We start from the raw sequence: 27,831 nt of genomic DNA, 5'->3' as shown, positions 1-27,831 counted from the left end.
GTTTTTGAAGTGAAAGCGTATTATAAGGCCCTAAATATCGTTCATCCCATTAAAATGGCGTATTCAGTGCGAAAGAGTGTCACTTTCACCAACTCAAATAATAAACTCCGTGAAATTGGCTAGTGTTTATAGATGATCAAAAAAGGTATATACTGACATCTACTGGCATCGTATGATATAGCCTTTTTTGCCACGTTTCTAACCATTAACATATTCTTTGTCTAATGGCTTTAATATTTGTTTTTTAAGACGCTATATTGCACTATATACTATATTACACGCGACTTCACGACGTCGACACCGGAAGCAGATGTACTACTTCCTTGGAAACCCCGCGAGTCCCTGGTAACCGCCAAAATCTTTTCATCACTTTTCATCTTAAATGCTCAATTATGCTAATGAAAAATGTTTTGCTTAAACTATAAATATTTTCCCCATATTGTTAAGCGTTTATTTTACATTTTTACAGACGTGAATGAGCACTATTCGCCCGGCGTTCACTTCAGGTAACTGTCAACAGGTATCAAACATTATTTGCCTTGTATTAAGTATCTATTCACTTAATGACATTCATTATAAGGTCTCTCTTAAAGTGCTGTTGACTAAAAGTATTGTCAACGTAGTCAAACATTTATTTTTACGTAAGGCATTTTCCTTTATGCTAAGTACATTAGCAACATTAGCTCGTGACACTGCCTCGGTATCATGGCGTACATAAACAGCTGCCATAAATAAGTAAGGTCAGGCCTGAAATTGGCATTGTGTCTAAAAAGTGAGTGACTATTTCAACTTAAACATGATTGGACTTCAGAGAGCCAACTATAGTTCCACAGTTCCCAGTTTCTTATTTGTGATTGTCCTTTATCTTGTTTCTTTGATGACACATGGCCTTCTTTTAACCTGCTTCCTTTTCTTAAAATGTACTGTTTATTCCAGGCCTATTGATCTTTTTTTTTTTGATGGAGTCTTGTTGTTGTTTTTCTCATTCTTAACTCTGAGCCACTGTGACAGGAATAGCTCTCAATATACCCATTAAAATAAAAATACAAGATGAAAAGAATGAGCCGACACTTAAATGTGTCAGTGTGTGTCTGGATAATTTTGCCACATAATAATTCATAGCTGTCGTATCACAAAAAATATTATTCATTGATTTCTTGTTCAACTTATGATTTGTAATAATTATTAACCTGTTCGTGTTAACTGCAGAAGCTGATACACAAGTGAATATGGCTGATGCCACTCAAACCACAAAGAGCCTTTGGGAGACTGTATGTGAGGGTAAGAGGATACAGTAATGTCATTTTTCTATGTTTGTATGTTTGAACGTTGTGTTTTTATAAGAGTATGAAGCACAGAAGCCGAAGCCTCCGAGCATTCGACAGACGAAGAAGGCGCCCCAGAGCAGCGAGAGCATCTTTTCTTTATTCAACATTCCACAAAAGGTATGATTGAAATTCCAGATGTGGGGCGTATGTCTGGCACATTTGCGATCTACTATAGGGGAAGAATTCTGGGATGGTGCATCAATTAAGCTTCTGAGCCTTTATTTTTTATTCATATTTTGATACGATCCTAAATTCTTTTGTCATGCAATGTGTTCAGAATATTTGCTTTCTGATATTTGTATGAATTTCTCAGGGATCTGTGGCAGACCCTCCATTCCATCCTCTTCTCTTCAACGCTGTTCAGGATCTTTCCAAACAGAACATCCCCACATTGAAGTCCACCACACCACTAAAACTACACTGTAGGTACACCACACCATTGTCCTTTCTTCGTTCAATATTTCTTTCTTTTTTTAACTTTTTATTTGGGCGTCAGGTCCAATAACACAGTTCCTGGAGCAGAAGGTGTTTCCAGTCCTGCTCCCTGGAATTGAGGCATTACTCAAGGAGGCACCGAAGCGTGGATGTTTTGAGGTCTGTTTTTTCTCATCCATAGTGTGAAGTAGTACCCAGGTATTTTAAGTATTGAGTATTAACACACCGTCCCCTCACCCTTAGATATTTCCAGTCATGAGAAAATATAAAAATATTAATTAATGATCTTTGACTGGACGAAGAAATACGTTTTTAAGTGTTAGAGACACACTTTATATTTACATCCTGTTGCATATAAACCTTGTCTGTTCATTCACAACAGAGGAAAGTAACAGCGTTTAATCCATGTGACTTCCTAATCGAGTGGCTCTACAAGTAAGCCTCTATTGATTCACTTTGCACACGTTTTATTTCTTAATATAACATATTTCATGAGTTCTTTCCTCTTTCTTTAGTCACAACCCCGTCCGGGTGGGACAGGAACCCGTGGAATTCCATGATATTCCGTTTGTGAAGCAGTGGCTGATCCTGCAGTGAGTGTCACCTCAAAGGGTTGCATTAATTGTATTGTAAAACAAATACAAACCACATCGTTCATCCGAACAGTCCACGACCTCCCATCCCTCTTTTCCTTCTGCTGACTGAGACTGAAGCTGCTCTCATCGTCCAATCTTTTTGGAGAGGATATAAGGTACATGGCACACAATACAGGAGTTGGGTTTCGACTGTATGAGTGTATGTACTTTGTCTTCTTTCGGCCACTGAAGAGTTCAAAACTATATAGGGGCTTCTTGATTGTCCTTTGTTGTCCCCCCTCCATAGTGTCCCCTACCTCTTTCCCAAGTCTCCATGCCCTTCTTTCCCCATTAACGGAAATAACTTATCCGGTACCAACGCCAGACTATAAAAAATGGATCGAATGCAACCTAAGAGAAATGCCTCTGTTGTTTTGGCAGGAGCTTGATTTAAGCTTTAATCCAACATTCTCAATTTCCTCCCTGCACACACCAAGAAACGACTTAAATTTAAATGAAGAGTTGTTAAAAATATGAGCGTGATCATGTTGCGTAAGCCAACACTTGTGCAAGAAATGCAATTTCGTTCAGCGACATGATTATGTCATCACTTAAATCCCTCCTCTGTGGGTGTTGGGATATAAATATACTACTGCACACAGACACTTCTCGGAGATAAATGCCAAAATCATCAGACAATCCGGAGCCTATTCCAGCAACAGGAAGCAAGGGGCTGTACTTATGTCTTCTTTTTTATCCTCAATGCACAGGCTGGCTTTAGTTCTGGTGGTTTTGGAGATGGTTTCATTAGCCGAGCTATCTGTCTGAGGAGAGATCGCTGATGCTGTCCACGAAGGACCATTGTTTGGATGTGTAGTTTTGTGCATTTTTGTGAATTAGTTTTAAATTGGCTAAGGATATTTGCAAGTAATAAAATGAAATTATAATATTTGAGGTGATGATCAACCCTGTTTAGAGGATTTGAAAAATATCTACATTTTATTTCAGAATACTATACATTAAACGATTGCACTCTTCTGGGAAATTATTCTAAATGTAACAGTATATAATAATTATTTCATAATTTCTTTTGACCTATTAATGATAGATTTAATTTACTATGAACATTTTTCGTAGGCGCCTCTTGAATTCCAAGTCTACGTGCCAGTTTTGCTGACTCGCTTGTACCAGCAGAGGGCAGCACCATATCAGGATTGTAATATATATGCCTTCTGCTGACGCTAGGAGGTAGTAGTGAGACGTATCCTACTAAGACGGTAAAGAGGACACTGCCAGCAATGCAGACTGTCTCCTTCAGAGGTTTGAGACAGACACAAGCCTAAAAAAAGATGAAAGAAACGAGACAGTAGAAGCTGTGAGGGTGAAACAAATATTTTTTAACTGTGGCTTTGGACAATACTATTGTTAAACTGCACAATCCGGGTTCAGTTGGCCTCTTGGAGACACAGTCGGTCATGATTTATTCACGATATGTAGATATTTTGGGGAGCCGGTGTACTGTGACATCACGGCTGCTGTTACCTTGACTGGAGAGAAGCAGCAGTTATAGATGCAGAGGACAAACAGTCACTTGTGAGGCAGACGTGCTGCAACAGAGAGAGAGCGTTCATATCATCATGTCACATGTCCGTGCGTCAGCTGGCCTAAAAATGGCTTTTACAGATAGCATGTGAGTAGTCACTGGTGTCACTCTGCTTGAGCAGAGAAAGAAGAGAAAGAGTCACATGATATTTAAACTGCTGTACTTATTTGGAGAATACTCTCAATGAATCAGTTCATTTTATATCCTGCCCTTGTGTACACTGATCCCCCTCACTCTCACACATTCTCCTCCGTTATATAACCCCCCTGACGCAGCTCAGACTGCAAATGGTGTTTGTGCGAATGTGCGCCTTAGTGTGTATGAGCGCAACAACAGATCATCCTCATGAGGTCGATGGGAAAAACACACCCATGTTTCTTAATTATTAAAGACTGATGAACATCGCGGATGGAAAGACTGAAGCCTAAAGAGGCATGCACTCCTAACATATATGACCCAGATAATGCAATTGTCTCTGGTTTCACTCACACTGAACCGTGGAGGTCCAAACATATTACATAATCTCCTTTACACTGAACGCCTTATCCCGACTCTAATCCATTCATGAATGTACAACTATGTTGGCACATGAAACATGCAGCGCGTGCCTCTGGAATGCTCACTTTTGATCTAGTTCACCATAAATTAGGGATTAACTGACACTATAGTCTTATACTTAGGCGTTTATAGTGTGATTCTATGGTTGTACATTCACTTAATGACATAAATGTATAAATTATACTGATTTATATAATGTATTTGACGCCTGAAAGCAACATAAGAATGCCAAACATAATGAGAGCGTCTATTAATCTCAACTAAAACCGTGTCAGCTTGCTAATACAAGGCTGCCATAAATTATTGCTAGCATCATTTAAAAAAAGCTTTTAAAAAGTCACTTAAACTGTGTTCAATTTGCATTTACCCCATGTTGACTATGGCCTCCGACATCATAACATAATGTCACGAATAAATGGCTGATGGTCCTCTTGCTCTGTTGCATTGAAGGAGCCAAATGTTTTTATCAGATTTGTTTTCCTGGTTAAACAGGATCAGTTTCGGGACATTCTATCCTGTATGTTTTGTCTCACTTGTCATCATTTCATTTCTCTTATCATCACATAATAAATAAACGTCACTTTAAACTGTAAAGAGGAAGTGGATGCGCTAACAGAGGGTGTATAACTCCTGTTTTTTTCTTGCATGTGATGGGATAAATGTGTATAAGTTGGGAAGTTTGATTCTTAAATTTGTTTTCATGTGATGAATTGAAATCAGGAACATAAATAAGCACACTATATTTAAGTTTACAGGGGGAAAATATTCAATTTACAACCTACTTGTATTTATGTTTTAATGTCTCAGTCAGCTAAGAGCTCTGACCTGTTCTGTGGTCAGCATCCCAGTTACTCTGGAAGTGGAGCGGTGACACTAGTGATCTGTATTCCCTTTGACACACACTATAAACTGGATGTGAGAAATGCGCTCGCACACACACATGCACAGATAGCTGTGGCAGCAGAAGTAGGTCCGTGATTCCAGCTGAATGATCGGGGATGTGATAGATGAATAGTTTGAAAAGCGCTCGGCGTGCAGCAACACTCATGCAGAAAATATGTCACATGCACTCAGGACGTCCAGTAGCCAGTGGCTCTGATTCACCGCCTGTCATCTGCCCACAGAGGACAGACTGTCTGAGACACGGCAGGGAAACTTGTAGTTTAAGGCGGTTGTTCCTTTATTGTGTGTTACATGGATTGTCCCTTTAGTGGAGGAATAGGGGTCACAGTGTAAACAGGGGCTGGTATTGAGGACACAGAATCATTTTATCGATTATTTCAACTGTAAATGAGGCAGTTGGTTAAATGGCTGGTGAGAGAATAACCAAAAACCACCATGTGTTCATGTTTAAGGACCGTGTTGTGAAAATGTCATCTGCTCTGTACAGCCATTATAATAATAACAATGGAAGCACTTGGTTAGTGCTGCAGGTACACAGCAAAAAGTTTGTGGGTTCAATTCCAGCATGAGAGATGCCTCATAGGACTCTGATTTCCTCCCACTGGTCAAACCCATTGGAAGGTCAATTTGTGACTCTAAATTGTCTTTGTGTGTGTCTGTCTTGAACATGGCCTGTGACAGACTGGCAACATTGCAGGGTGTTAGCTGACTCTCAACCTATGTAGCTAGAATTAGCTCCAGCGCTCCATATGGTCCATTTTTTAGCAAAATAATATGAATGGTGATACAAAGTATTTACTAGTATGTAGCCTGATTTTATAATAATTAATTTTTTTTTATCACATTTGTAAGTGAATTTACTTTTTTCTCCATCATAATCAACAAACAACTTCTCAAATTGAAACAAACTGAGTGAAGTGTCTTTCATGTTTACTTTCACTTATTTCATTCCGTGCTTGTATTATCAGACCAATCTAGAGCCACACTAACTCACCATGGCAAGACTCGCTCAGGTGCTCTGTGATGTGCAGGGATTTCAAAAAGATTGTTATTTTTAACCAAAAGAGGTGAAGAAAATTGCGATTAGATGCGTATCTGCCTGCGGAGAGTTCATGTCCACACATACACACACACACACACACCACAGGACCCTGATTTTGCTTCACGAGTGCAGTCACAACATTCCCTCCCCCTACTAATCAGTAGTGCTGATGCACACAGACAACCTTCAAACACACAGACTCGCTCAACTCAGCTTTTTCTCTGCGCACTAATACACAAGCTGTCCGCGTCCTTTGAAAAGCTGGTGTGCTAAAAATACCTGCTAAATATTTTGTCTGTACTTCTCATGACTCAGTTGGGGAGTAAAACCGCCACATGGAAACTGCAGTTTATTTTTGGCCACAAATTTAACAGTTCAGTGGCAAGCAAACAAGTTCCCACCCCTCTCGACCCTCGACCCTGATTTCAATATCTATGGCTGTGACACTTGCTGAATTGACTGTTGGAGCCCTCCTCAGTTCTAAGCCACAGATTGTGTAACAGACCTACTTAAAAACTGTTAACAGCTACACTATTGTTGCATCACACCGAAACAGTTTAGGAGAAACAGTTGGTCAAGTGGCGCAATTGAATTCTTAGGTAAACTAATTACAGAGAAAGTCTAGGAAACAAATTACTTGAGAAATATTTAGAGGAAGATTCCAGTTTATTGCAGTTCTGCTGGTTTATAACAAGACTCTGTTGAAAAAGTTAAAGAAGTCTGTTCTTGAGGGGAAGTAATAACAGCTTAGTTATTCTTGGAGTTAGCTACTAAGCATTAACCAAAGATAAACATGTTATTATGACGACATTTAAGCTGCAAAGCTGATGCGCTCAGGAAGATTGTGCTTTAGAGGAGCTCCTGTTTGCTTGTTCCTGTGAGAATTTATTCTTTTAAATCTAGCTGTTGAACTCCACTAGCCACAAGGTGGTTGTGGGTTCAAATTGTTTTTTGAGTGATCCTTGCTACATGGATTTGCACTTCAATTTCCTGCCAGTGATAGCGCTAAATTGTTCAAGTGGTTATTTGAAATGGCATGTCCGTGATGTGCCCTGCTTCTTCTCCTATGTAGCTGGGTTAAGCTTCTACCACCTGCCCCCACATGATGGTATTGGCAGGAGAGATAAAGCAGTGTATGTTTGTCTTACAGGTCCGGTCTCGTCCAGATGTGCAGGAACTCCGAAAGTGGCAAAGAGAACTGAGAGAGACTCGAGATATCGGCAAGACTGTGAGGCAATTCTGGACCAAACACGAGCGCCGAGGTGAGCATTATCACATGGATGCATGTACGTTTAAATCCATTTGTGTGGAAGCAAAACTACACTCCAACACACAAGTCATCAGGCTGAGACACTTGCTTGAGCAAGGACGCGCTATCAAGATTGTCGATCACACTATTCCCATCTTTTCAATGATTTCCCTCCCTCTCCACTGTGATGGATATAAACAAACTAATTTCAGCTAGTACACAACAAGAGGGCAGAGGTGAAATTGAACAAGCAGATGCACACAGGAGGATGTGTGCAACAATATGTATCCAGTGACACATAGGCCCCATTTTCACACACTGTGTGTGCATGCACAAGGACATGATCACTAGCCTCCCAAATGTGCACAGTTTTGCATCCACACACTGCATTCATTCATTCTCCTGTCACTCTGATGTACACACACATGTCGTTATATCAGTGCAGAGGTGATTGAGCACAAACACACAAGGACATGTTGACGCACAAATTAGTGAGTGCCACACGACACTGCAACACACAAAAGTGGTGTTTATTTGTATAGAGGACATGACTTCAGAGGACAGACACACACAGCAAACATCATCGACACCAAACTCACACTCTCAGTCGCACAAAGATTCATAGACTTATCAATGAAGTCTTCTCTCTCTGTCGCATGACACATTTAAAATGAAAAAGGATATTGCAATTTCAGATCATACGCACGCACTTTGCAGTCAAAGGGATAAGTTCTTGGTGCCATGCAGAGAATGAGGACAGTGCAGAAGCGTAGCAGTGTGAGAATGCAAATACCAAGTGAAGGAGAGAGAAAATGTCTGCTGTGAGAGTGTGGAGGCGAAGAAGCCGAGGCAGGGAATTGGGGAGTCATATGACGAAGGGGATGGGATACAGAGCTAAGATGAAGATGGAGTTAAGTGATAACAGTTTGTCAGGCCTCTGACTGTGTGCCTGCTGAGTGTGTGCAGATCTAAATGTTATTGCACAGAGGAAAGACGCAGCAGCAGCTGAGAATGCAGGACCATGTCCAACATGACTGACATGAAATCACTGCTCAAGGAGACTTGCGAACACACACCTGTTAAATGATTTTAACTCTTTGAGTACATTCAAGATTCAGCAAACTGAAACTAATTCAAACCTGACATGCTGGTCAAAGTTATTTCTCCTGTAGGTCTTGCCCTTTTGGTGCTAAATAACTGGATCTGTGGACAAGCTATGGAAACAGTGACCTAAAAAAGACAAGTCTGGCAAGACTTTAGGAGTTTCCAGTGGGTTGATGTCTCTATGGGTCTGCCCAGTGATTTTAAACAAAATGGTTTTTGCTAGTGCTATATTTCATCTCTTAACTTCAGTGTGTTAAACTAGCTAACATTATAGTATATGTTCATTTAAACAACTTCTGAGTCTTAAAGCATTAAGAGGCAACCACTTCATGTACAATGTCTTGGTTAACAGACAGAGATAGTAGATGAAGCAAGAGCAGTATCTTCATCATGAGCGTAAATCATGTTAGTTTTGGCTGACTCTTCATAATGCAGCTGTGGTGGATACATGTCCTCTGAGAATTCACAGTAATACTGCTTGACTACATCGCCTCAGCTGGGGTGGAGGGTGACTGAGTGTCTCTTCCCAAAGTTGTCCTCATTGACCACCATTACAAGAACCTTAGCTGAGTTAGGAATGCCAGAAGAGTTGTTGGTTGGTTGGTTGATTGTGTAGTATGCAACGAAGTGAAAGGGCCCCCATTGGGAAATTGGGGATAGGTATGGAAGGAGATCTTATTTTGGAAAGCAGCACGCACACCTCCCCCTCTCCTCCTGTTTGCACGCTGAGTAGATCCAGCAGCTGCGCTCTCACTGGACCTAAATGTGATACCTCTGCTGCCTCCTCTGTAACAAGAAGATGGAGATACCAAAACAATGAGGAGCAAAGTGACCTAGAGAGGATAAACAGGCAGGTCAAAGTTCACTGGACATTGTTGGACAGGTGCGGCTCTCTGCAGCTCATCAATCTCTCGGCCGTCCTTGACCACTGCTTGACGTCGTACGTTTGCCATGATTTGCGAGCTCCCACTGAAGCGGTCAGAGAAGCGTGCTTGTCTCCTTATATTGAGTCTGAATTTTTAACACCTTCATTTATTATAGAAAGGAAGCTCCACTTTTGCATTATTAAAAATATCATGCCAGGAATTTATTTAGCAATTTTCAGTTTACAAGTTTTGGAGAAGGCAGTCACAGATGAGTCAGTTTTTACATATTATACTCAGTGCAATGGGTTCTTGCCCTATTTTCACCAAATTAATAATACAACCTTGATGTTCTGAATAATGGAGGATGTTACTTCGCATCTTATTTGTCTGTCATAACTGACCAGACCTGACAAGCTGACGTACGTATGTGTATTTTTATATCTGTGCACTTTGTCATAATCTCCTCCTTTTTGTAATTAAATGAGATTCATGCATTTCTTGGCCATCATGAGGTTGTGTAGTTTCAGAAAGCGGAAAGAATCCCTTTACAATCCGTCACACTGTCTTAATATGATTCATCGAGATCAAATTCCAGATTTGGAAATCGAAATGAGACTAGAAAATGGGAAATGCTGTTAATCTCTTCTCATTTGTCAATTATCTACGTTATATTAGAAAGTACTGAAATGTTTTTGAGTATCTCCTTCACTTCAAATGGACATCAAGGAGGAAGGCAGCAAGGGAAAGCTACACCCAGGATTAACATTGTCGTCAACAGTTTATCTGTTACAGACTCATGGACGTACTAGTTTCTTCACGGATATCCAGGCTTCACTTCCCTCAGCTCAGACTGAGAAATGTCATCTGCCAGGCAATAAGAAATAAAAACAAAAACAAAACAGAGGGCATTGATCAAAACTGCGGCTAAAATGACTAGTTTTCGACTACTGGTGAAATGTAAATGAAAAAATCTACATTTCATGAGGCACTTTTGTTGCCATTAAATTAATTTAAGGTGTGATGATGTCACACAGTAGTGGAAGAGACAGCTGTATGCTCCACCTAGCATGGGACACCAGCAAGCCTTCACTGGTCTTCATATTGGTCTGGGTTATGTAACAACCTGTTCCTGTACCGTTCAAGCAGGCTCAATTGAAATTTATCCACAGTTGGATAAAGTGACTAGTGTAAACCGATGGGTACATCTCAGTAGCAGCACTGGCACAGAAAAAGCTCAGACAGCTGTAGCAGTGTCACTACTGCTGAGTCATGCTGTCTGGAGCTGCTTCCTTTTTTCGACATTTGTGACACCATACAAAACAACATCACAACCTTTGACACTGTGAAAGAACGAAACCAACTGTTTTAGGGGAGTTCAAGACTTGGTGTTGCTATGAGTGAAAAGCATGTACTGTGGAAGTGCATCAATGAAATACAGTAAAAATAAAATCACTCTGATTGTCTCATAAATGTATTTTCTCTCTCTATCTCTCCAGTGTTCGCAGCCTTGGCTGAGCTACAAGACCCTGAGCCGTCCAACTCAGGCGTGTGCATCCAAGTAGTCTCTCCAACCCCTCAGAGCACAGTGGTGCACACTCCCACAACGCAGATGACCCCTGATGTCTACGATCGGCTGATGCCGACCGTCCACAACATAGAGGAGCCGACCCTGAAAGCGCTGTCTGACTCTGAAGACAAAGGTCTATCTGCATCGTCGTCTCTCCCTCCACGACCCAGCAGCCATCACTAGGTTAGTGCTAATTTAACAGTTTATTAGACATTGGACACTCAGACATTGATGACTCATAAAATCTCTTGTCATCAGTTACTGTGGTGGGATTTATCACATTCGTTTCCCGTAATCCGATCAGATTAATTGCCCGTTTGATGGAGCGCTTCCTCTCCTGAGAATCAATGTTCCGCAGCAGAGTCCACATCTGGAAATAAAAATGTCTGCACGGTTGATTCCATATCTCCAGATGAAAGCTCATCAGAACGTAGCTAAATCACATTTCACAACCTGTCATTTCCAATATATGCCCTCATGTTTTCATCCAAGTTGGGAATTAAGGTCAGCGGGGAAGTGAAATAAATGGTCGTAAAGTTTGAGATTTTACCTGCTAGGGAATTCAGAAAAATTTTAATTTTCTGTTATTTTATGACATCTAACATTTTGCCAAGTCTAAAATTCTGTTTATGTTGTGTCTTCAGTTGTGTTACTTGCCTAAGTGAGCAATGTGGTGTCATTATGAATAATGACTATACAATGCACTCCACCTCATTTTCCCTAGAAATGACACGGCTGTTACCATATTTAGAATAAATTATTCATTCTTTACACATGTTCATTGGTGTACATCGGTGTTTTTATGCATGAATCAGTGTTTACATTCATAATTAAAACACAATATTTATAATAGTTTTTACAAGGTCATCTGAGAGTTTAAAGAAAAAAACATTGATGCTAACTTTAGCTCGCAAAACAAAACTCATGACAGCTAAATGAATCACCTAATTTCCAGAACATAATTCCTCACCCAACATACTGAACTGCGCATTTCAGGCCCTAAGAAATAGCCATGTGTCATAATGTTCCATCTTCCTCTCCTCATCTCAGTTCTCTGTTTGTTTTCCTTTTTTTCGCGCTCCTCCTGTGCCCTGTCTGTTATTGTAGCTTACACTGATCAAACATTTCCAAATGCCATGGATCAGCAGTCAAGAAATCTGACTTGCAAATAAGCGGCTGCCCTGACTGTCTAGTTAATTCCCCTCCCTCACCACTATAAATACCAGAAAGTATATTCCTAGGACTGAAAGTTGATTCATCTAATCTCCGCTGAAGGTTTTCCATCCATTACTGACAGGCCTGAGAGGTCACGTCTGGTTTCCTCCAGGCTCCACAGGCATCGATTCTCTCTCGAGCCGTCCAACTTTCCTGACCACCTCTCACATGAGTAGGTTTGCGTATCTTTGTTTGCAGGTATGTGGATCCCTGTGGGACAGCTGCTACTGCATGATGCGATAACACTTCATTTTAGGGAAATTTAATCTCGCCGCCAGCTCTGGAGAGTCTAGCAGCATCAGGCCTGAAACCTGATCAAACAGCTTCCAGGAGGAGGGGTGGTTGCAGAGTAGAAAGTCAACAGATACAGTATACATGTAACTTACTCCTGACACTAATTCGCTGGGGTCAATCCCAGCTACACAGGTCAGTGGAAGAAGTCTCCATGAATGATGATGTTTGGGCATGATATAGTGATTTGCTGTGAGAGCTAATGGTGACTTAAGGATGTGGTAAAGAGGAGAAGAAGAGGATAGGTGTGACTAGGGAGGATGAACAAGGTTAAGGTAGAGCAATGACCTTGGGGGGGAAAAGCGTGAACATAAATCGAGCTTTGTCGTTTGGCTCTGCTCTTGGCTGCATTTGATCAAGATACTTCTGTAGTAGCGCCTAGCTGATTATCTGCGAGCTGTTGTTGTCGCAGGTAGCCAAGGCAGCGTACTTGTTATATGGAGTTAAAAATGTTGTGATTCTGAGACTGTGAAGGCAATAGCTAGTGTTGTTATTACTATTAAGAGACATAGAATTACCGTTGGTGGAAAAAGTCAGATCACTTGCTACAAACATGACACCTTTATTGAACTTTTTTTTCCGGTTACAGAAAGAGTTAACAGTTTTGTTTCTTTTTCTAACGAGGGGGTCAAGTTTTATACATATGCATGCTGCGTCACTGCACAGTCACAGCTCAGAAAACCAGTAGAACGTATGCATCCGGGTGGAACAGTCTTGACGGCAGGACAGCTCAGGAGAGAGGACAAGTCAAAACCAGGGAGGGTGACAAACCTAACATATGTGCAAACTCCACCATACTGTCCGACTTGTAGTCCATTTTTATGCACACTGTAGAACAATCCGGTTCTTTTTTTTTTTCTTTAAAGTGTTTAAGAAAGCACAGACATTGAATGTGTCATCTGAGAAACACTGAAATCAGGATTGCTGTCACATGACTTCTTACATAAATAGTTAGTCTTCATAAGTACATCTGAGAAAGGTCTTACATGTAGAAATGGTGAGAAGCATGCACAGATAGGTAGTTGACAAGTGCAAAATCAACAAAGTCATGTCATCTTTCCTTTTTTTTGTTCTTCACATGGAGTGAATGAAGTCACATAACTTGAAACTCTACAGTTTGGTCTGTCATGCGAACTCTCCAAAACCCTGAGGACACTTCATGTTGTGGAACCGGCAGCCAACACAGAGACTGATGTAGCAGCATTAAATCTGATCTGATGGTTCTCTTCCTTTTGAATACACAGTGGGCGTGACGTGAACTTGACAGTTGCAACCTGTTACTGTTTTACCAGGGCTGAGCGGAATGTAGAGGGTAGGATAGGTGTGTGCAACCTGGGCCGGCTACATAATTTCATAAAGCACCGCACTACTTATCCTACAAATCCCATAATGCACTCCACCAGATTAATCTCTTATGTGCATACAGTATCCATCTGGTCTACTAGAGCAAAAATCAACATCAATGCTTGTTGTCGGCAGTTAAATGTTTCATCTCTGGTTCTTCATTTGGCTACTTCCTATCTCGTTGTTGTTGTTTTTGCATATGTTTTTCGGAGTCAACTGTCTTGTTTTACTGCCCACCTCTGACTGTGTTCACTTTTGTGTTAATATGTTTGTTCAATTCAAGAAGCAATTTTACATTATTATCATGTTGTTACACCAGTACATGCCGCCCAGCTCTGAATACATTTTCGCATCGATTAATGTCAGGTACCACACAATGAGTATTGTGTACTGCACATTTCCAGAATTAATTTGCAGCCATTTTCTTTAACTGAAAAAAAAAAACAACAAACTAAATCATCATCATGGCTGTTACAGCAAAAACTGAACTTCAGTCTAAATAAGAACCAACCTTCACCTTTATTAAGTGAAAATGAACTAGTTGGCAAAGAAACAACTGCTAGATGGGTGAAGACACCAGTGTGGGATAAATAAAAGCTTACATGAAGCCAATAAAGTCAGATAAAAAATATAACTGCTGGTGTCTCATAAAAAATGTTTTTAAAAAATGATAACAAAAAGGAGCAGAGCTGTACAAAATGACTATGTACACAAATTGGCAGGATGAGACGATGCACTTCCATTTGAGATTCACTATAAATGACTCAATTTCCTTTGTTTATGTAGCTTTGCATCTACTATTTAAAGGTGCCATGGCGTAGCAGTGGATTTCTAGATAGGTGTACTGTACTTTCTGTCTTAAGAGCACCTCTTTATATATAAACTCCATGTACATTTTTGGAAATGCTTTTGCACAGCTCAAGATTCCACATGTCTCAACACTTTCTGACTTCCTGAGCCAAAGGCCACCTGAGAGAACTAGTCTCTTCAGTGTGTCCAGGGCAAGCCCCGAGGCCTCCTCCCAATCCTGGATCTCTCGCAAGGGAGACATGCCTCAACTCTTGACTCTCTCGATGGAGATCCCTAATGGTTCAACTTCTCACCCTGTTTCTATGGCAAGAGCTTAGCTCTTTCTTCACCCTGCACATGACTGAGGATGTGTGATCACTTGTGAGCAAAACCCCTAGATACTTAAACTCAACCCGGGGCAGGGACTTGAGCCATGGTCCTTGAGGGGCTGATGCTTAGCCTGGCAGCTTCCCATCTATGCCCATGAATTATATATTGTGAATGAAACAGCAAGAAATGTGTCAGCAGCATTCACCACAGCGGTCTGCTGTTTTTTGTATTTGAAAATTTTATGAAAGCGTTTTTGAGGTCGAATGGAAAGTGATGTTCCGGGGAAGGCGGTCAAAATGATGCCAAACAAATGATACATCTCCTGCATCCTTTTCCTGAAGCCCCCTCCCTCCTTACCTCGCCTCATCCTTCAGTCCTCAGCATAAGCTTATACCTGATCTCTGTCTTTCTAACTTGCCGTGTGAATCCTGTCTAATTATAGATCCTCACGTTCTTTGTCACTAAGCGTCTGCATCTCTGTTCCGCACTGAGGAAGAGTAATAACAGACAGATTTAGCACCAAAAGACAGGAGTGACAGAAATGTTGAGTCCAGATTTGCGACGTACACAAACACAGACTAAGGAAGTAAGAATTGGACTCGTTTCCTCGCTCTGTTTCCCACTGAGATAAAGTGACAGTTTTCTTCCGGCCGGTTCAGTCCACTGAAGATGTTTGACCTAGATTCATGAACCTGCAGCGTCCCGCTTTTGAGTGGCGTTTGCATCGTCCAATGAGCATCCTTTCCTCCTCTACTGCATCCCATGTTTCTTATGTGTCCATGCATGAGAGGTGAGTCATATATTCAGACAGTGCAGAGAAATTAGGAAGTGTTCATGGATGTGGTCGCACAATCCGAGCACACACACACTCCCATACCCTGCTCACACCTGCTGGATTATTTTTAAGCGGGCACTGCTTTAGCTGTACAAGCCCCCATGTGCTATCTTTACTCCAGATGGATGGAGGACAGAGCCAAAATGTTTCCACCAACTACTCAGGAAGCAGTGGAAAAGACTTCCTGATCGAAAGGAAGAGAGCGATTGACAGATTTCACAGTTTCAAGGGTGCTTACAGTGCTGTAGTCAAAGCAGATGTTTGTTCCGATCCAAGTCAGCGTGTGGTGTATTTTGCTACTTGCTGGTTCAAGTTTTTAAAGACCTTCTGGAGAATTTTGTTCCCAAGAAGACTTTGGCTCTGTCCTCCAAACACTTCTCTCTCTCTCAAACACACACACACTCGTACAGTAGTTGATTGGCACGTAGTCAGTGTTATAAGTGTCTATACACAGAAGGGAAGGATCCCGTTGGTGTCGGAGTTTTAGTTCTTTCCAACCAGGCTGGACCCTCATTCCGATCTCTTCCCTCCCCATCCTCGCTTCCTTCTCCTTTGTATCCTTGTGTACAATAGAATTTCCTCCACTTTCTGCTCACCACAACTGCCTCCCGGTGTAGGTGGGCGGGGCTGAGGGAACCTGCAGGGGAGGTAAAAAGGGGATAGTTTAGTTTGGTGTTGACCCAATATAGCCTGTTTAAACACAATATTCATGAATGTGAACACTCCATAGGATGTTTTTTATCTTTACATTTGCAGTTGTTAAACATAACTAGTGTTGTTTTGTGAGGTGACGGCTACCAAACTTTGTTCAACGGGTGTTTTTAAATGGCCTTATTTCTTTGTTTCATATTTGATGACTTTGTGCAAAGCACTTTCTTGTGCCCATTATACGAACACCTTCTGTGTGCAGGCAAAGGAACACAAAAACATTCAGAACCACCCTTTGTCAGCTAAATGTGAGTAGTGCACGACGCGTGCCAGCGCATAGTGTTAGCTTCAGCGTTTTCTCTTCAAGCAGTGTGCGAGGCTCAATTTGCAACATGATGGCATAGAAATGGATCACCGGTGCCAGCCAGTGTGCCCATTTATCTTGCAAAATGAAAGTCCTGTCGCTAGCCGCATCGCTCGGTGAGAGATAGCGACGTCGTATCAGTGACTACGTTTACATGGACAGCAATAATGTGACGTCTCAAGTTTAAGATAAAATCCTACCCCTCTTAAGGTAGACTTAAGCTAGACATTGTTTTTTCAAGACTCACTTGTCCTTTACTTAGTTCTTTATCTATTAGTTGTACCATCTCCTATTTTGTAGAATTGTAGTAACACCAGGACTACCCGAGCCAACAATTATGACCATTTTCTTTGGATTGGTTTCACAAGCATGTTACTGTCCATGTAGACTTCACATATGTTAGATGAAAAACTGTAATTTCCAAAGACCATTCCATGCATGTTCACAAAATACATTCCACTGAGAGATGTGCTTTATCGCATGTGCTCTCGCACCTCCTCATTCATGTGCAGAGGTGGGACGCACAAATGTGCATGCAGTCTTGTGGAGGCGGCCGGATGAGAGAGGCATGTAAGCGGCGTGTACCTGTGACTGGGAGGATGTACTCACCGCTCCCCCGTTCAGGATCATGGTCATCTCAGTGGGCTGGTAGACGTTGCTGCGAAATGGTGCGCTGGGTCTGGCGCCCCCGCTGCTGTTATGCTGCCCAGCACCGCCACCACTCCTCAGGCCTGGCGAGGAAGAAGTAGAGCAGTTGGAAATTGCTCACTCTGACTCACATCCATTTCTCTCTCCGCTAGACAAGGACACTTCCTGCTCAGTTTTTCTCTGGACATGCACATTTCTACCATTACTCTGCCCTGCAAAGTACCCTCAGATTAAGTTGTCTCGTCAAGGATGGCCGCTCACCTGCAGTGTTCTCGTCGTTGTATCCATAACCCTGGTTCTCCACAAACTGCCTGTGAGACAGTGGGATGTCTTCATCAAAGCTTGTCTCCCTCATCCGCGTGGAGTTCTGGGAAGTGTCAAAGTAATCTGGGGCAGTGGGTTGTGGTGGGGGTCTCAGGCAAATGTGGGATTCTGGAATGGCGTGGAAGATCAGCAAGAGCCAGCCCTGAGCGACTAAAGCGATGGCCAACGCTGGGTCATTCCAGTCAGGGGACCTTCCCAAATATTCATTGCCATAGAGATAGAAGCCCACCCAGGCCACCCAAAGCAGCAGTGACAGGACACAGGCCACCAGCAACCAGATGGCATTGCAGCGCCATTGCCTTGTCTTCCCACAAAGTGCCAGGGAGGCAGCAATCATGGCTGCTAGTAGAAGGGCCAGCACATAGCTGCAGGCTAGTGAGAAGTCCAGGGGAAGGTACTGACAGGCAGCTCGTCCCTCTCTGAGCACAGTGAGAAGAAGCCATTCAGCAGCAATAATGCCCTGCACTGCGCTCAAACCCAGTGCCAGGCCCGTCAGGGCGCAGCCCCCGGGGCTTCGGCGCTCCCGACCGATTCTGCGCAAACGAACACCCTGGACCAGCAAACAGGAGAAGCAGACAGCAAAAAGCAGACCCCAAAGGGCCCTGCGGATCAAACACAGTGACTCATCCTGTTCAATCAGGTATGCAAAGCTCAGACCAAAGAGACCCAGGACCCCGAGGAGAAGCAGGAGGATGGGTCCCACTCCACTGCGCTTTTCGCCCTCACTTATGTGGCGTAAACGGCAAAGGAGGACTAAGGCCAGTAAGATGGCGGTCAGAGCTCCGCCAGCAGCCACCGACTCCACAGCCACCCCCCATATGGAGTCCAGGTCACAGAGAAGTGTGTAGGGTCGCACAATGCCCCAGCCGCAGCCTCTGGGGAGATCCTCTGAGCTGTCAAGGTCTTGACTGCTAGCAAGGTGGGAAACACTCAGCAGCAGCAGTGGGAGAAGAACCCGGAGAAGTGCCATGTCTGTACAGGCGCCAGGATGGTGGGGGAGGTGACGGAGAGGGATAGACAGAGACACAAAAGTGGGGGGAGAAAGGATAAGTTAAGTCAGTAATTAGATTATAAATGTTTGCAAAGCAACAAAGACAGGCTGTCAATCATCCACCTCCTAAATCTCCAGAGGCAGACAATGCAGACAATCAGCTGCTGCTGAGTTTCACAGATGAAACAAAGGTGGCTGTTCATTGAAGGTGAATGATGGCAGCCCGTACAAAAAGCCCCATAAAAATAAACTAAGCATTCAGAAAAGGAAAAAAAACCTTTCACACTGTAACAGGACCTCTCCAAGGGTGACAGTGAACCTCCGTCTTCTCTGTGTTCCTGAACATCCCCAAAGTATGTGTCGCTCAGAGGTGTCTCTGAAAATGTTGCAGTGCGTTACGGCTGGTTTAAGTGGTGTAAGCGCTTACATGATGGATGTGGCCCAAGTGAGAGCGGTTGATTTGACTTTATCTACTCAGTAGATAGCATTTTTCTAAATGTGTGTAAATCAGTGCTATTGACAATCCAGACCTGACCACACCCTATACCAGACCCAGGCAAAGTGCGGCCTGGAGGCCAAATGTGGCCCTTTGAATCTATTTATGTGGCCCCCCTGGAGTCAGAGTATATATATATGACTGTAAAAACTTGTGTTTTATAGTAGTGTGTATATATATATATATATATATATATATAAACTCTGTGTGTTTTTTCATTATGATGAAACATAACTTTGATTAATTTTCTTTATTGTCCGTCTTTTCCGTTGGCTATTTTAGGAGTATTTCTTGTCCCCTCAAATACATCAGCATTAAAAGCAGATTTTGAAACGTAACAACAAACCAACATTTTATGTGCATTTTTAAAGTGTAATTTCATAATCACACATAATGTCATCACTTGATTTTTATTTTCAATGTTCTCGTGCCCTGCTTTCTTTGGGTTTGACGCCACCTCTCAACGGTCACAGTATATAACCTGGCCCCTTAGGACGTTTAATTGCCCACCTCTATATTCCTCCCCATACTATATTCCCACTTTCTGACTAAAGCTCCATAGGTCGGCATCCAGATATGACCCTGACAGATGTTGCCGGGTTTGGATCCGTTTTTTCATCCGAGTCTTTGCTCATAAAATTTGCAGTCTTTATGTGTAGTCCTCTCACGTAGCTTGACAAACAGCTCCGCCACACTTCCGTTGGCAAAGTGTATGCACACCTATTCATACATCATCCCTGTTTACAAACTCCAGTCGGGTCTATACCCAAGTCATAGCGACTTTCCACTTTTCCACGAACACCTGTCAACATATGTCCATGATCTGTGCAGTTAACCACCTTCCACCGGGAACCTGGAGACCAAAGTTTGACTTACTTTGAGGTATCTTAGTGCCAGACAATGAATTATACAGAGAAGCCAAACACGCAACAGCCTGCAGCACAAACAGTCCCACAGAGAAGTGTCCCTGCGAACAACAGCATCCGAATAAATGAACAGCAGCACTCAGTGCGCAAAATCAATGTTGTCTGTGTCTGCTCTTCTTTTATTCATCTCCGACACCAGACAGGTGCACACTAACACACACACGCACACATTCCTCTGTGTTATTGATGTCCGTGCAGGAAAGATCTGTGCTGTCGCTTTTCCTGACAAACTTTTAAACATGATCAATTTATACTCCAAGGTTCTGCGGAAATGAGCACAATTCACGCCTGTCTTCCGTCAACTGTCTCTGAACCACACTCTACTTCCAGTAAAGTCTTTCCAAGTTGGCTCATGCGTTTAAACAACCTCCCCCCCTCGTCCTCCAAAATTGTCGCACAGGACTTCACTGTAGTTCTGATTTAGAAAATACTACGAATAGTCTCCGCCACAATGTTTACATTCCATCGGAAGCAGGCTGGATGTCCTCAGCGTTCAGTCTCTTCCAGTAAGTCGGTTAGATTTAAGCACACATCGGCCAGAGTCACAGGTCAGACGCGGTCCCTGCAGCGCACTGGTAAAGTGGGCCAGACAGCCGCATATCCCCCGAGTGAAATGAGCTGACTGGATTTTCAAACCATTTAGTTGCACCAGAGATGCTCTCCCTAAATCAACTGGGTCTAAACCGTGAACAGCACGGCTTGTGTACTTCATATTTGAACCAATACGTTTAGTCTTTTGTATTATGGTGCTCATAGTTTTTGCAAAACTTTTTTTTCATATTTTGGGAGTAGAAAAATGCTTGCCATCAGAATAAATTCACTTATAGATTCATAGATTCTTCCCTTGCGCTAACTCTCTGATCTTATTGAGAGTGGATATTTCAAGAGGTTATCTGAAGCGTGAGAAACTCACAGCCCTCTTCTTCCCTCGATTATGATCATACGCTTAGTAAAAATTTTAACATTTTACTCATTTTTGGTGCTTGGACTTGGTGCTTATAAGCACCTGCAGTCGGGTTTATGTCTTGGCACCGTGCCTCATCATCCAGCGTCATTCTGGTGCTAACTCAGTTGGACACATCCTGTTATCAGTTGATGCAGCAGCAGCACAGTTGCTAAAGGTGTAGTGTTGTTTAGGGGACACAAAAGTTTTCTGTGAGTGAGACCATCGCTGGCCAAAAGAAAGGGCATCCATTATCAAACGTTTCCAGCATGTCAGCAGCTCTAAGAGACGCCATTACCTATATTACATTACAGAACTGTCACATTCAACCTTCATCTGATGGCCACAACTAATAATAGCTAATCTCAGACTTTTCATGACTCCATGTGTTGTTTACAACTTTAACATTCCTGGTTGCCCCCAAAGGCAAGACAAAAATTGAATTAATGCATATAGATGAGAGGTTTGTGCATATTCATTTCTTAAGAACGCTTTCATCTATCCTTTGGAGACCTGCACCGTCTAAAATTCCTCTCCATGCCTCCTCATTACTCAAACTCTTAGCTCCCCTGCTTCCTGCTATAATTCCAGCCTTCTTCCTGTCGTTTCCGGCATGTCCTTCCCTTTTTGTTGCAGCAGCTCAAAGCCGCTGGTTATTACAGGACTGTGGTAGCGCTTACAGAAGGATGAGTCACCAAAACACACTTGCTGACAAAAAGACATTTTTACTTGGGAGACACGCTGGATGGATACATTTTCTCTCAATGTGATGTTGTTTTCTTATCTTCCCCTGATAACCATGGTTACAGACCGTCACACGCAGGGAGACACTAGAGCAAGCTCACTCATCCACAATAAGCTGAGTGGACAGCTCCTCCCCTGTCGCTCTTGTCTTTTTTGTCTTCGCCGCCGTCTTTGTCGCTCTTTAATGACCAAGACTGTAAAGGCAAACAGTCGAGCGCGGAATGCGCAAAACGCACACAGCAAGAGGGAGGAAGACTGGCGCACACTAGTGACCACTCTTTCACTTGCTCACCCGGGGTCTTGCACAGATGGTTGCTCCGGCGGCGTTTCGAGTGCGACTTGGCTGAGCACTGAACTGAAAGCTGCAGGAGAAATGCTAGTGGCGGTTCAGGCATGTTAACTAGATGCGCAAACTCCCAAACCATTCATGAGTATTTAACATTTTAGAGCCTATTTAGGATGCGGGTCGATCTTTGGCTTCACGGAACCAGGGCAGATGTGGAGGTTCTGTTGCCCTCATCACTAGATCAGTGTGAAGTGGCATAAATGAGGATCATTGCTTCTATGCCTGACACCATGGAAACCAATGGAATGCTAACCTCATCTGCACAACAAGACCTAGCCTCAAGCAAAGGGGTTTCAGCTGAGAGTTTCATTTGTAAGTAGGATGTGAGAATCATTGGGGAAGAAAGACTTGGTGAGACATCAAAGGATCACTTTGTTTTAGCGTATAGCTTGGCATCGTAGTTTGCATATTCATAGAATAGACGATGCTCCAAACCTCTGACCATCAGCAGAGATGATGACATCTTGAGGAACTTCTCAGGAGTTCCCTTTGTTGCTCAAAATGTCTATGCCATGACAGGCAGGAGAGTACTTGTTTTTGCTTAGAAAAACGCTACATTGTCTTAAGCTTGAGGTTAACAGACCCCAGCCTCAAGCAGAGCATCTCCTCTTTTCTTCTGCCTCCCTCTATCCAGGACTTTCACTGTCATTTCAGCTCAGTGCATCCTTTCCTCATCCAAAATAGTTTTTTGGATTCTAGTGTCAGCACATATATCAGTCGTGCCTCTCTCCTACTTTTTAAGGATGCGCCAACCCTCGCTACAACCTCTCGCTCCAACGTACCGTGATCTTTCTTCCTTCATTTCAGCTTGTATTCCCCTTCTTCTTCTCACCCCACCTCCATGTCTTCATTGTGTCTTATGTAACGGGGGATGAATCTAGCCTCTGCCAGTTCTGCTGCATGGCTGCTGTTTCTCCGGCATCGTCTTCCCTCGGTGCCAAGCAGCCTTCTGGCATTAAGGGGTTCGCCTTATTGTGCATTCTGCACATAGCTCCTGTTACTCTCACAAACACAAGCTGGCAGCCGCATGCTCGTTCAATTTGCATGTGAATGTAACATTCACTCACAAAAAGGCTGCATACTTGCAGCATGCAGACCGTCCTGTGTAGTGCAGCGACTACTGAGCTTAGTCCCCCCCCAAAAAAACACTCATTGGGAGCAGCTCCAGGCAGCATAGGCAAATGTACAATTACAAGCTCTTGTAATTAACAGCACAGAACCAGATGCCGCCTAATTACCACGGTGATAATTGCGAGGATTATTGCAGTGTAACGACCAGCTTTAGTTTCCTGACTGTCTTTTTCTGAGACAACTTGGAGCATAGGTGTAAATATCCAGAGTCAAAACAGCGACCCAGGTCACCGCGTGAGTCCACACTCCTCAACCTTTTTTTTCCTATCAGTTACATAAGGCCGCTGATGACAGTTATGTTCATTTCAGCCAGGCCGTGCACGCGCAATCATTTGGTACGAAAACTCTTGCGGCCTGTCTGCGAGCTTAGTTTCCCTTCTTTGAATCATCTTTGTTGTCTGAACCTCCTGCCTCCAGCGATGACTATAATTGGCTTCCATGCTCTGAAGAGTTATGTAGCTGGTTCTTGTCAGCCTTGCTGTCTTTCTTGCTTATTTTGGAATAAACACAATGACTTTAAAGGCGCAGTACAATACGCAGGTTAGCGTGACAGTTGCCCTCATTGATGTATACCACAGCTAGTGTTCCATGCTGCCATCTGCACTTCCATTTGGATTGTTGTACAAGAGAAAGCCAGACTAAAATCCCTCCTGAGATGAGTTAGACTCTCACTGCGGAAGCATTCCACGCTGTGTCTACAGACATCCCTGGCCATCCTCATTAGACCTCATTAGCATAAGACTGGGCTCACAGCACGACCATATGCTAATTGACTTGGCAATTAACAGTGCCAATGTTTATTATCCCCATACAACCTTCCTCCTCATTTTATGATTGAGCATCTCCTTTAAGCTTCAAAATATCCACACACCTTAACTAGAATTCACCCCGAGCTCCTATGGAGCTTCTTGACTTAAACGGAGGACATCTAGCAACCGTCAATTGATCAATGACGCACAAGTCTCGTACTTGAAACTTCAGTTCCTGAAGATCACAGTGGAGTCACATCATCAAGTGTGTGTCGTGACCGTAGTGTTTACTCCCCCGAGGGCCTGTATTTAACCATTACTTACCTCCCTGCCATGCTGTGTTAGAACTTAAGGAGTGAATTCTGCTAGCTAAACTACCATTTTAAAGACTCTGAGGACTCTTCCCAAACTTGAGTGAAGACATAGCATCAGTTTCATATATGAATATTTCAACTTTTCACACAGTTTGACAGTGAAAATGCTAATAAACAGTAGGCAGGGATTTCACCCATGTTGATGCGAAATCTATTTTCGTTCTACTCTCAACTTGTTGAAGTCCGATAAATCGCATGAGCGGTTCCGTCATTGACCAATCATATAGTTTAGCAAACGGGTGCGACGTCATTTCCTCCGCCCCTTCTTCCTCTTCTGTTTTCCAGCGAAAACGAAGTGTTGATTCGGTCAGTGCTTACGCTGGTTAATAGACATAAAGTAAGCTAGCATTTAGCTCTAACCCTGGATTGTGAAACCAGGATTTGGGGCGTAACAGAATTGTGAGAAAACCGGACCCTCCCTAATGTGGTTGTGGCCGGACGCTATTGGTTAAATCGAGACAATAACTGAAATATTTCTCCATTTTCTTCCTCCAGGAAACTAGATTTAGGTTGTTGTGTATGCACGTATTAAGCTAACTCGCTAATAACTAGCTTTCAACAGCATGACATCCACAACACTTAGCAACAAGAAGAAACAGTATGTTTTAGCAACTCTTCCAGCGCATCACCTGTAGGTGTCATCGTGAACTTTAACATGTGTCAGTGCAGTTCTTGCTACCAGGCTCTCACGTTTATCACGCTCTGGCACAAACACTCTGAATTGTTTCTTGTCCTTGCAGAACGGCCACACATAATAACCAGACAACGATATGGCATCTGCCCCGAGGAGATAGTGAGGCATCCTCTTTTTCCCAGGAGGAACTAAACTAACCGTCTCATGAAAGGGGATCCTGACAATAAACAGCTCCACTCTGCTTAATATAGTGTAATGGCCGGACACCAAAATAGTCCTGCGAGAAACACAAATACTGCGCTCTCAGTCCAGCGGCTCACATTGCTTCCATGTATTGACCGACCCAAGACAGATCCATACATTCCATTGTAATTAGACTCAAGTGGGTATTTAAGTCACCTACGTCCAGTTCAGATCCAGTAAAAGGGGGGGAGCCCCTGGTTTTAGCTGACCTAAGGAGCGATGCAAACACACACATTCAGAAAATCCTCTTTTCGCCCCCTCTTTTTTTACAATGCCGGCAGGGTCCCGGGGGGTTCTAGAAGAGTGTGTTTGCAGTAAGACCATTGTTACTAAGGTGCTGTGTGTGTGTGTGTCCAAAAATAAAGAATGACATCTAACCTCTACGCTACAGACTGGAGCTGTGATTGACACCCCCTAAAATTATCCCCCCATGTATTGTGGGGGTGAGGCACAGCCACCGTGAGAATAATGTGGCACACACACTCACGGACACACACACACACACACACACACACACACACACACACACACATCTATAGCATCCTAAAGAGATATGAACGGTCAAGGCCACATGGAGCAGACGTGTCATCACCCCAGCCTTTTCTCAGACCACTGCTTTTCAAAGCTAAAGCAGAGATGTAAGCGACCTCCATCAATCATGATCAGATATTCCAAAATGGTTGATCATCGAAATGGGCAAACACACACACACACAAGACACCCCTCTCCCTGCCCCCATCCTAAAATCAAACCTGCGATTCAGCACCTACCTTAATCGATGTAAACAAAACAAGGACGATGCAGAGCTGTTTCTGGTGATGCGGTTCGAGAAGTGTCACATTTTAGGAGAGGGCTGTCCACATGGACTGAGTCAGCCCAGATGGGTCCAGGATCCGCACCGCTGGTTCAGTCCACACTTGACAGATGAACCGCGGGCTGATGGCGCTTTTATTTCCTCTTAAATCCTCAGGTCTGTGGTCCGCATCGCTGAACGTTTCCCCCTGCAGCAGCCGCGGTGGAGTCGTCAAAGAAACCAAACGCAAAAAGACTCGAAATCATGTGATCCGCTGGTTCTGCTGCCGCGCGGAGCGGAGGTCCAGGTCTGACGCCCGCTCGTCCCTGAATGCATCACAGACGAGCGCTCCGCATACCGTGTGTATAATCCCCCCCTCTCCCTCTACGTCACACACACACCCGCCATCGCCCCCCAAATTAATCGTGCCCGGGAGTAAAACGTCCCTATTAATTATTTTAAGGACAATTCACCGAGCAACAGTAATTCACACCGTCATTAAACGTCACACTCGTCGCTTTGTGTTTGTAAGCGACTTCTCAAGTGAAGAAAGTGACAGTTAAAAATTTTAACTTCCTGTTCAGGATTTCAAAATAATAATCTAATCTGAAACTGTCATCGTTGACTACTGATTTATACATATGTTTACGCATTCGGTTACCATGACGCGAATCATAACATTAAAACTAAGTTTGTTTTTGAAACACTACTTCCTTTTTATGTCATTGGTTTTATAACAACGATTTATTCTGTTACTATGTTAGTTGTCTGAGGGATTTTCGGATTTCTACGAATTAAATGTACAGTTAAATAATTAAATACATTATGGCCATCAGGAGTTTCTTATTTTGAAGGTTAAATCGTCTCCTTCCTGATACATTATTTTAATACACCAGTTGCTTAAAAACTCTAGCAGTCAATTTAAACAAGTTGGACAAGTAAATGACTGCATTAATACATTATTTCCATGTTTAAAATAAGCCTCTTTCTATATAAGATTTTAGCATTTTCGACATTTTTATTTGTTCTGCTTCCTGTTCTAGCACAGCTTCCACATTAATTTTATAGCCAAACAAGCCAACTCTTGAAAGGTCTGTAACTTTCAATTCCTTCTTGTATTCCCACACACAACAAACTTTTACTTTCACAGGCAGACTCATAAATAAAGGCAAAGTCAGACGACAAGTGGGTCGGCCCAGTAAGCAGCCGTATCATATGGAGTGGCAGCTGAGGATGTGAGGCTAATCTGACAGGTGCAGGCTGGGAGAGTGACAGCATGGGAGGAGGGGGGAGGGGCGGGGGTCACTGTTAGAATCTGGGCGATCGAGGGGGGATTAATGCCTGGCTCATTTCACTAGCATACATGCTCAGTTTGTCGACGTTAAACGTGATTGTTCCTGTGTTGGTTTATGATGTTGAAAGGTTGCCAGCAGCAAATGGCAT

At 43.0% G+C, this 27,831-nt stretch overlaps 2 protein-coding genes across 7 annotated transcripts; one reads left to right on the top strand and one right to left on the bottom strand.

Moving 5' to 3' along the window:
* Positions 1-92: 92 nt before the first annotated feature.
* Positions 93-27,648, top strand: iqck (IQ motif containing K). Of its 5 annotated transcripts, XM_053851702.1 has the most exons (13): positions 93-145; positions 250-345; positions 470-506; positions 1,210-1,281; positions 1,345-1,445; positions 1,642-1,750; positions 1,825-1,922; positions 2,146-2,198; positions 2,279-2,356; positions 2,430-2,514; positions 7,595-7,706; positions 11,160-11,413; positions 26,566-27,648. In XM_053851702.1, the coding sequence occupies exons 3-12, from the start codon at positions 476-478 to the stop codon at positions 11,411-11,413; spliced, it is 993 nt and encodes a 330-aa protein (XP_053707677.1). In that variant the 5' UTR covers positions 93-145; positions 250-345; positions 470-475; the 3' UTR covers positions 26,566-27,648. The 5 variants fall into 5 exon arrangements, with proteins under 5 accessions (XP_053707677.1, XP_053707681.1, XP_053707679.1 ...); XM_053851706.1 differs by having other exon boundaries at positions 106-345; positions 1,347-1,445; XM_053851704.1 differs by having other exon boundaries at positions 106-345; positions 470-520.
* gprc5ba (G protein-coupled receptor, class C, group 5, member Ba) lies at positions 13,283-26,732 on the bottom strand. 2 transcript variants are annotated; one of them, XM_053851699.1, is made up of 4 exons: positions 26,366-26,732; positions 17,956-18,990; positions 17,632-17,777; positions 13,283-16,671 (listed from the first exon to the last, which is right to left on the bottom strand). In XM_053851699.1, the coding sequence occupies exons 2-4, from the start codon at positions 18,986-18,988 to the stop codon at positions 16,627-16,629; spliced, it is 1,224 nt and encodes a 407-aa protein (XP_053707674.1). In that variant the 5' UTR covers positions 18,989-18,990; positions 26,366-26,732; the 3' UTR covers positions 13,283-16,626. The 2 variants fall into 2 exon arrangements, with proteins under 2 accessions (XP_053707674.1, XP_053707676.1); XM_053851701.1 differs by having other exon boundaries at positions 17,656-17,777.
* Positions 27,649-27,831: the final 183 nt, after the last annotated feature.

Source organism: Synchiropus splendidus, chromosome 19, assembly GCF_027744825.2.
Source record: "Synchiropus splendidus isolate RoL2022-P1 chromosome 19, RoL_Sspl_1.0, whole genome shotgun sequence".
Classification (NCBI taxonomy): domain Eukaryota; kingdom Metazoa; phylum Chordata; class Actinopteri; order Syngnathiformes; family Callionymidae; genus Synchiropus; species Synchiropus splendidus.
Note: the sequence above shows the minus strand (reverse complement) of the source record. Positions and strands in the feature narration are given on the sequence as shown.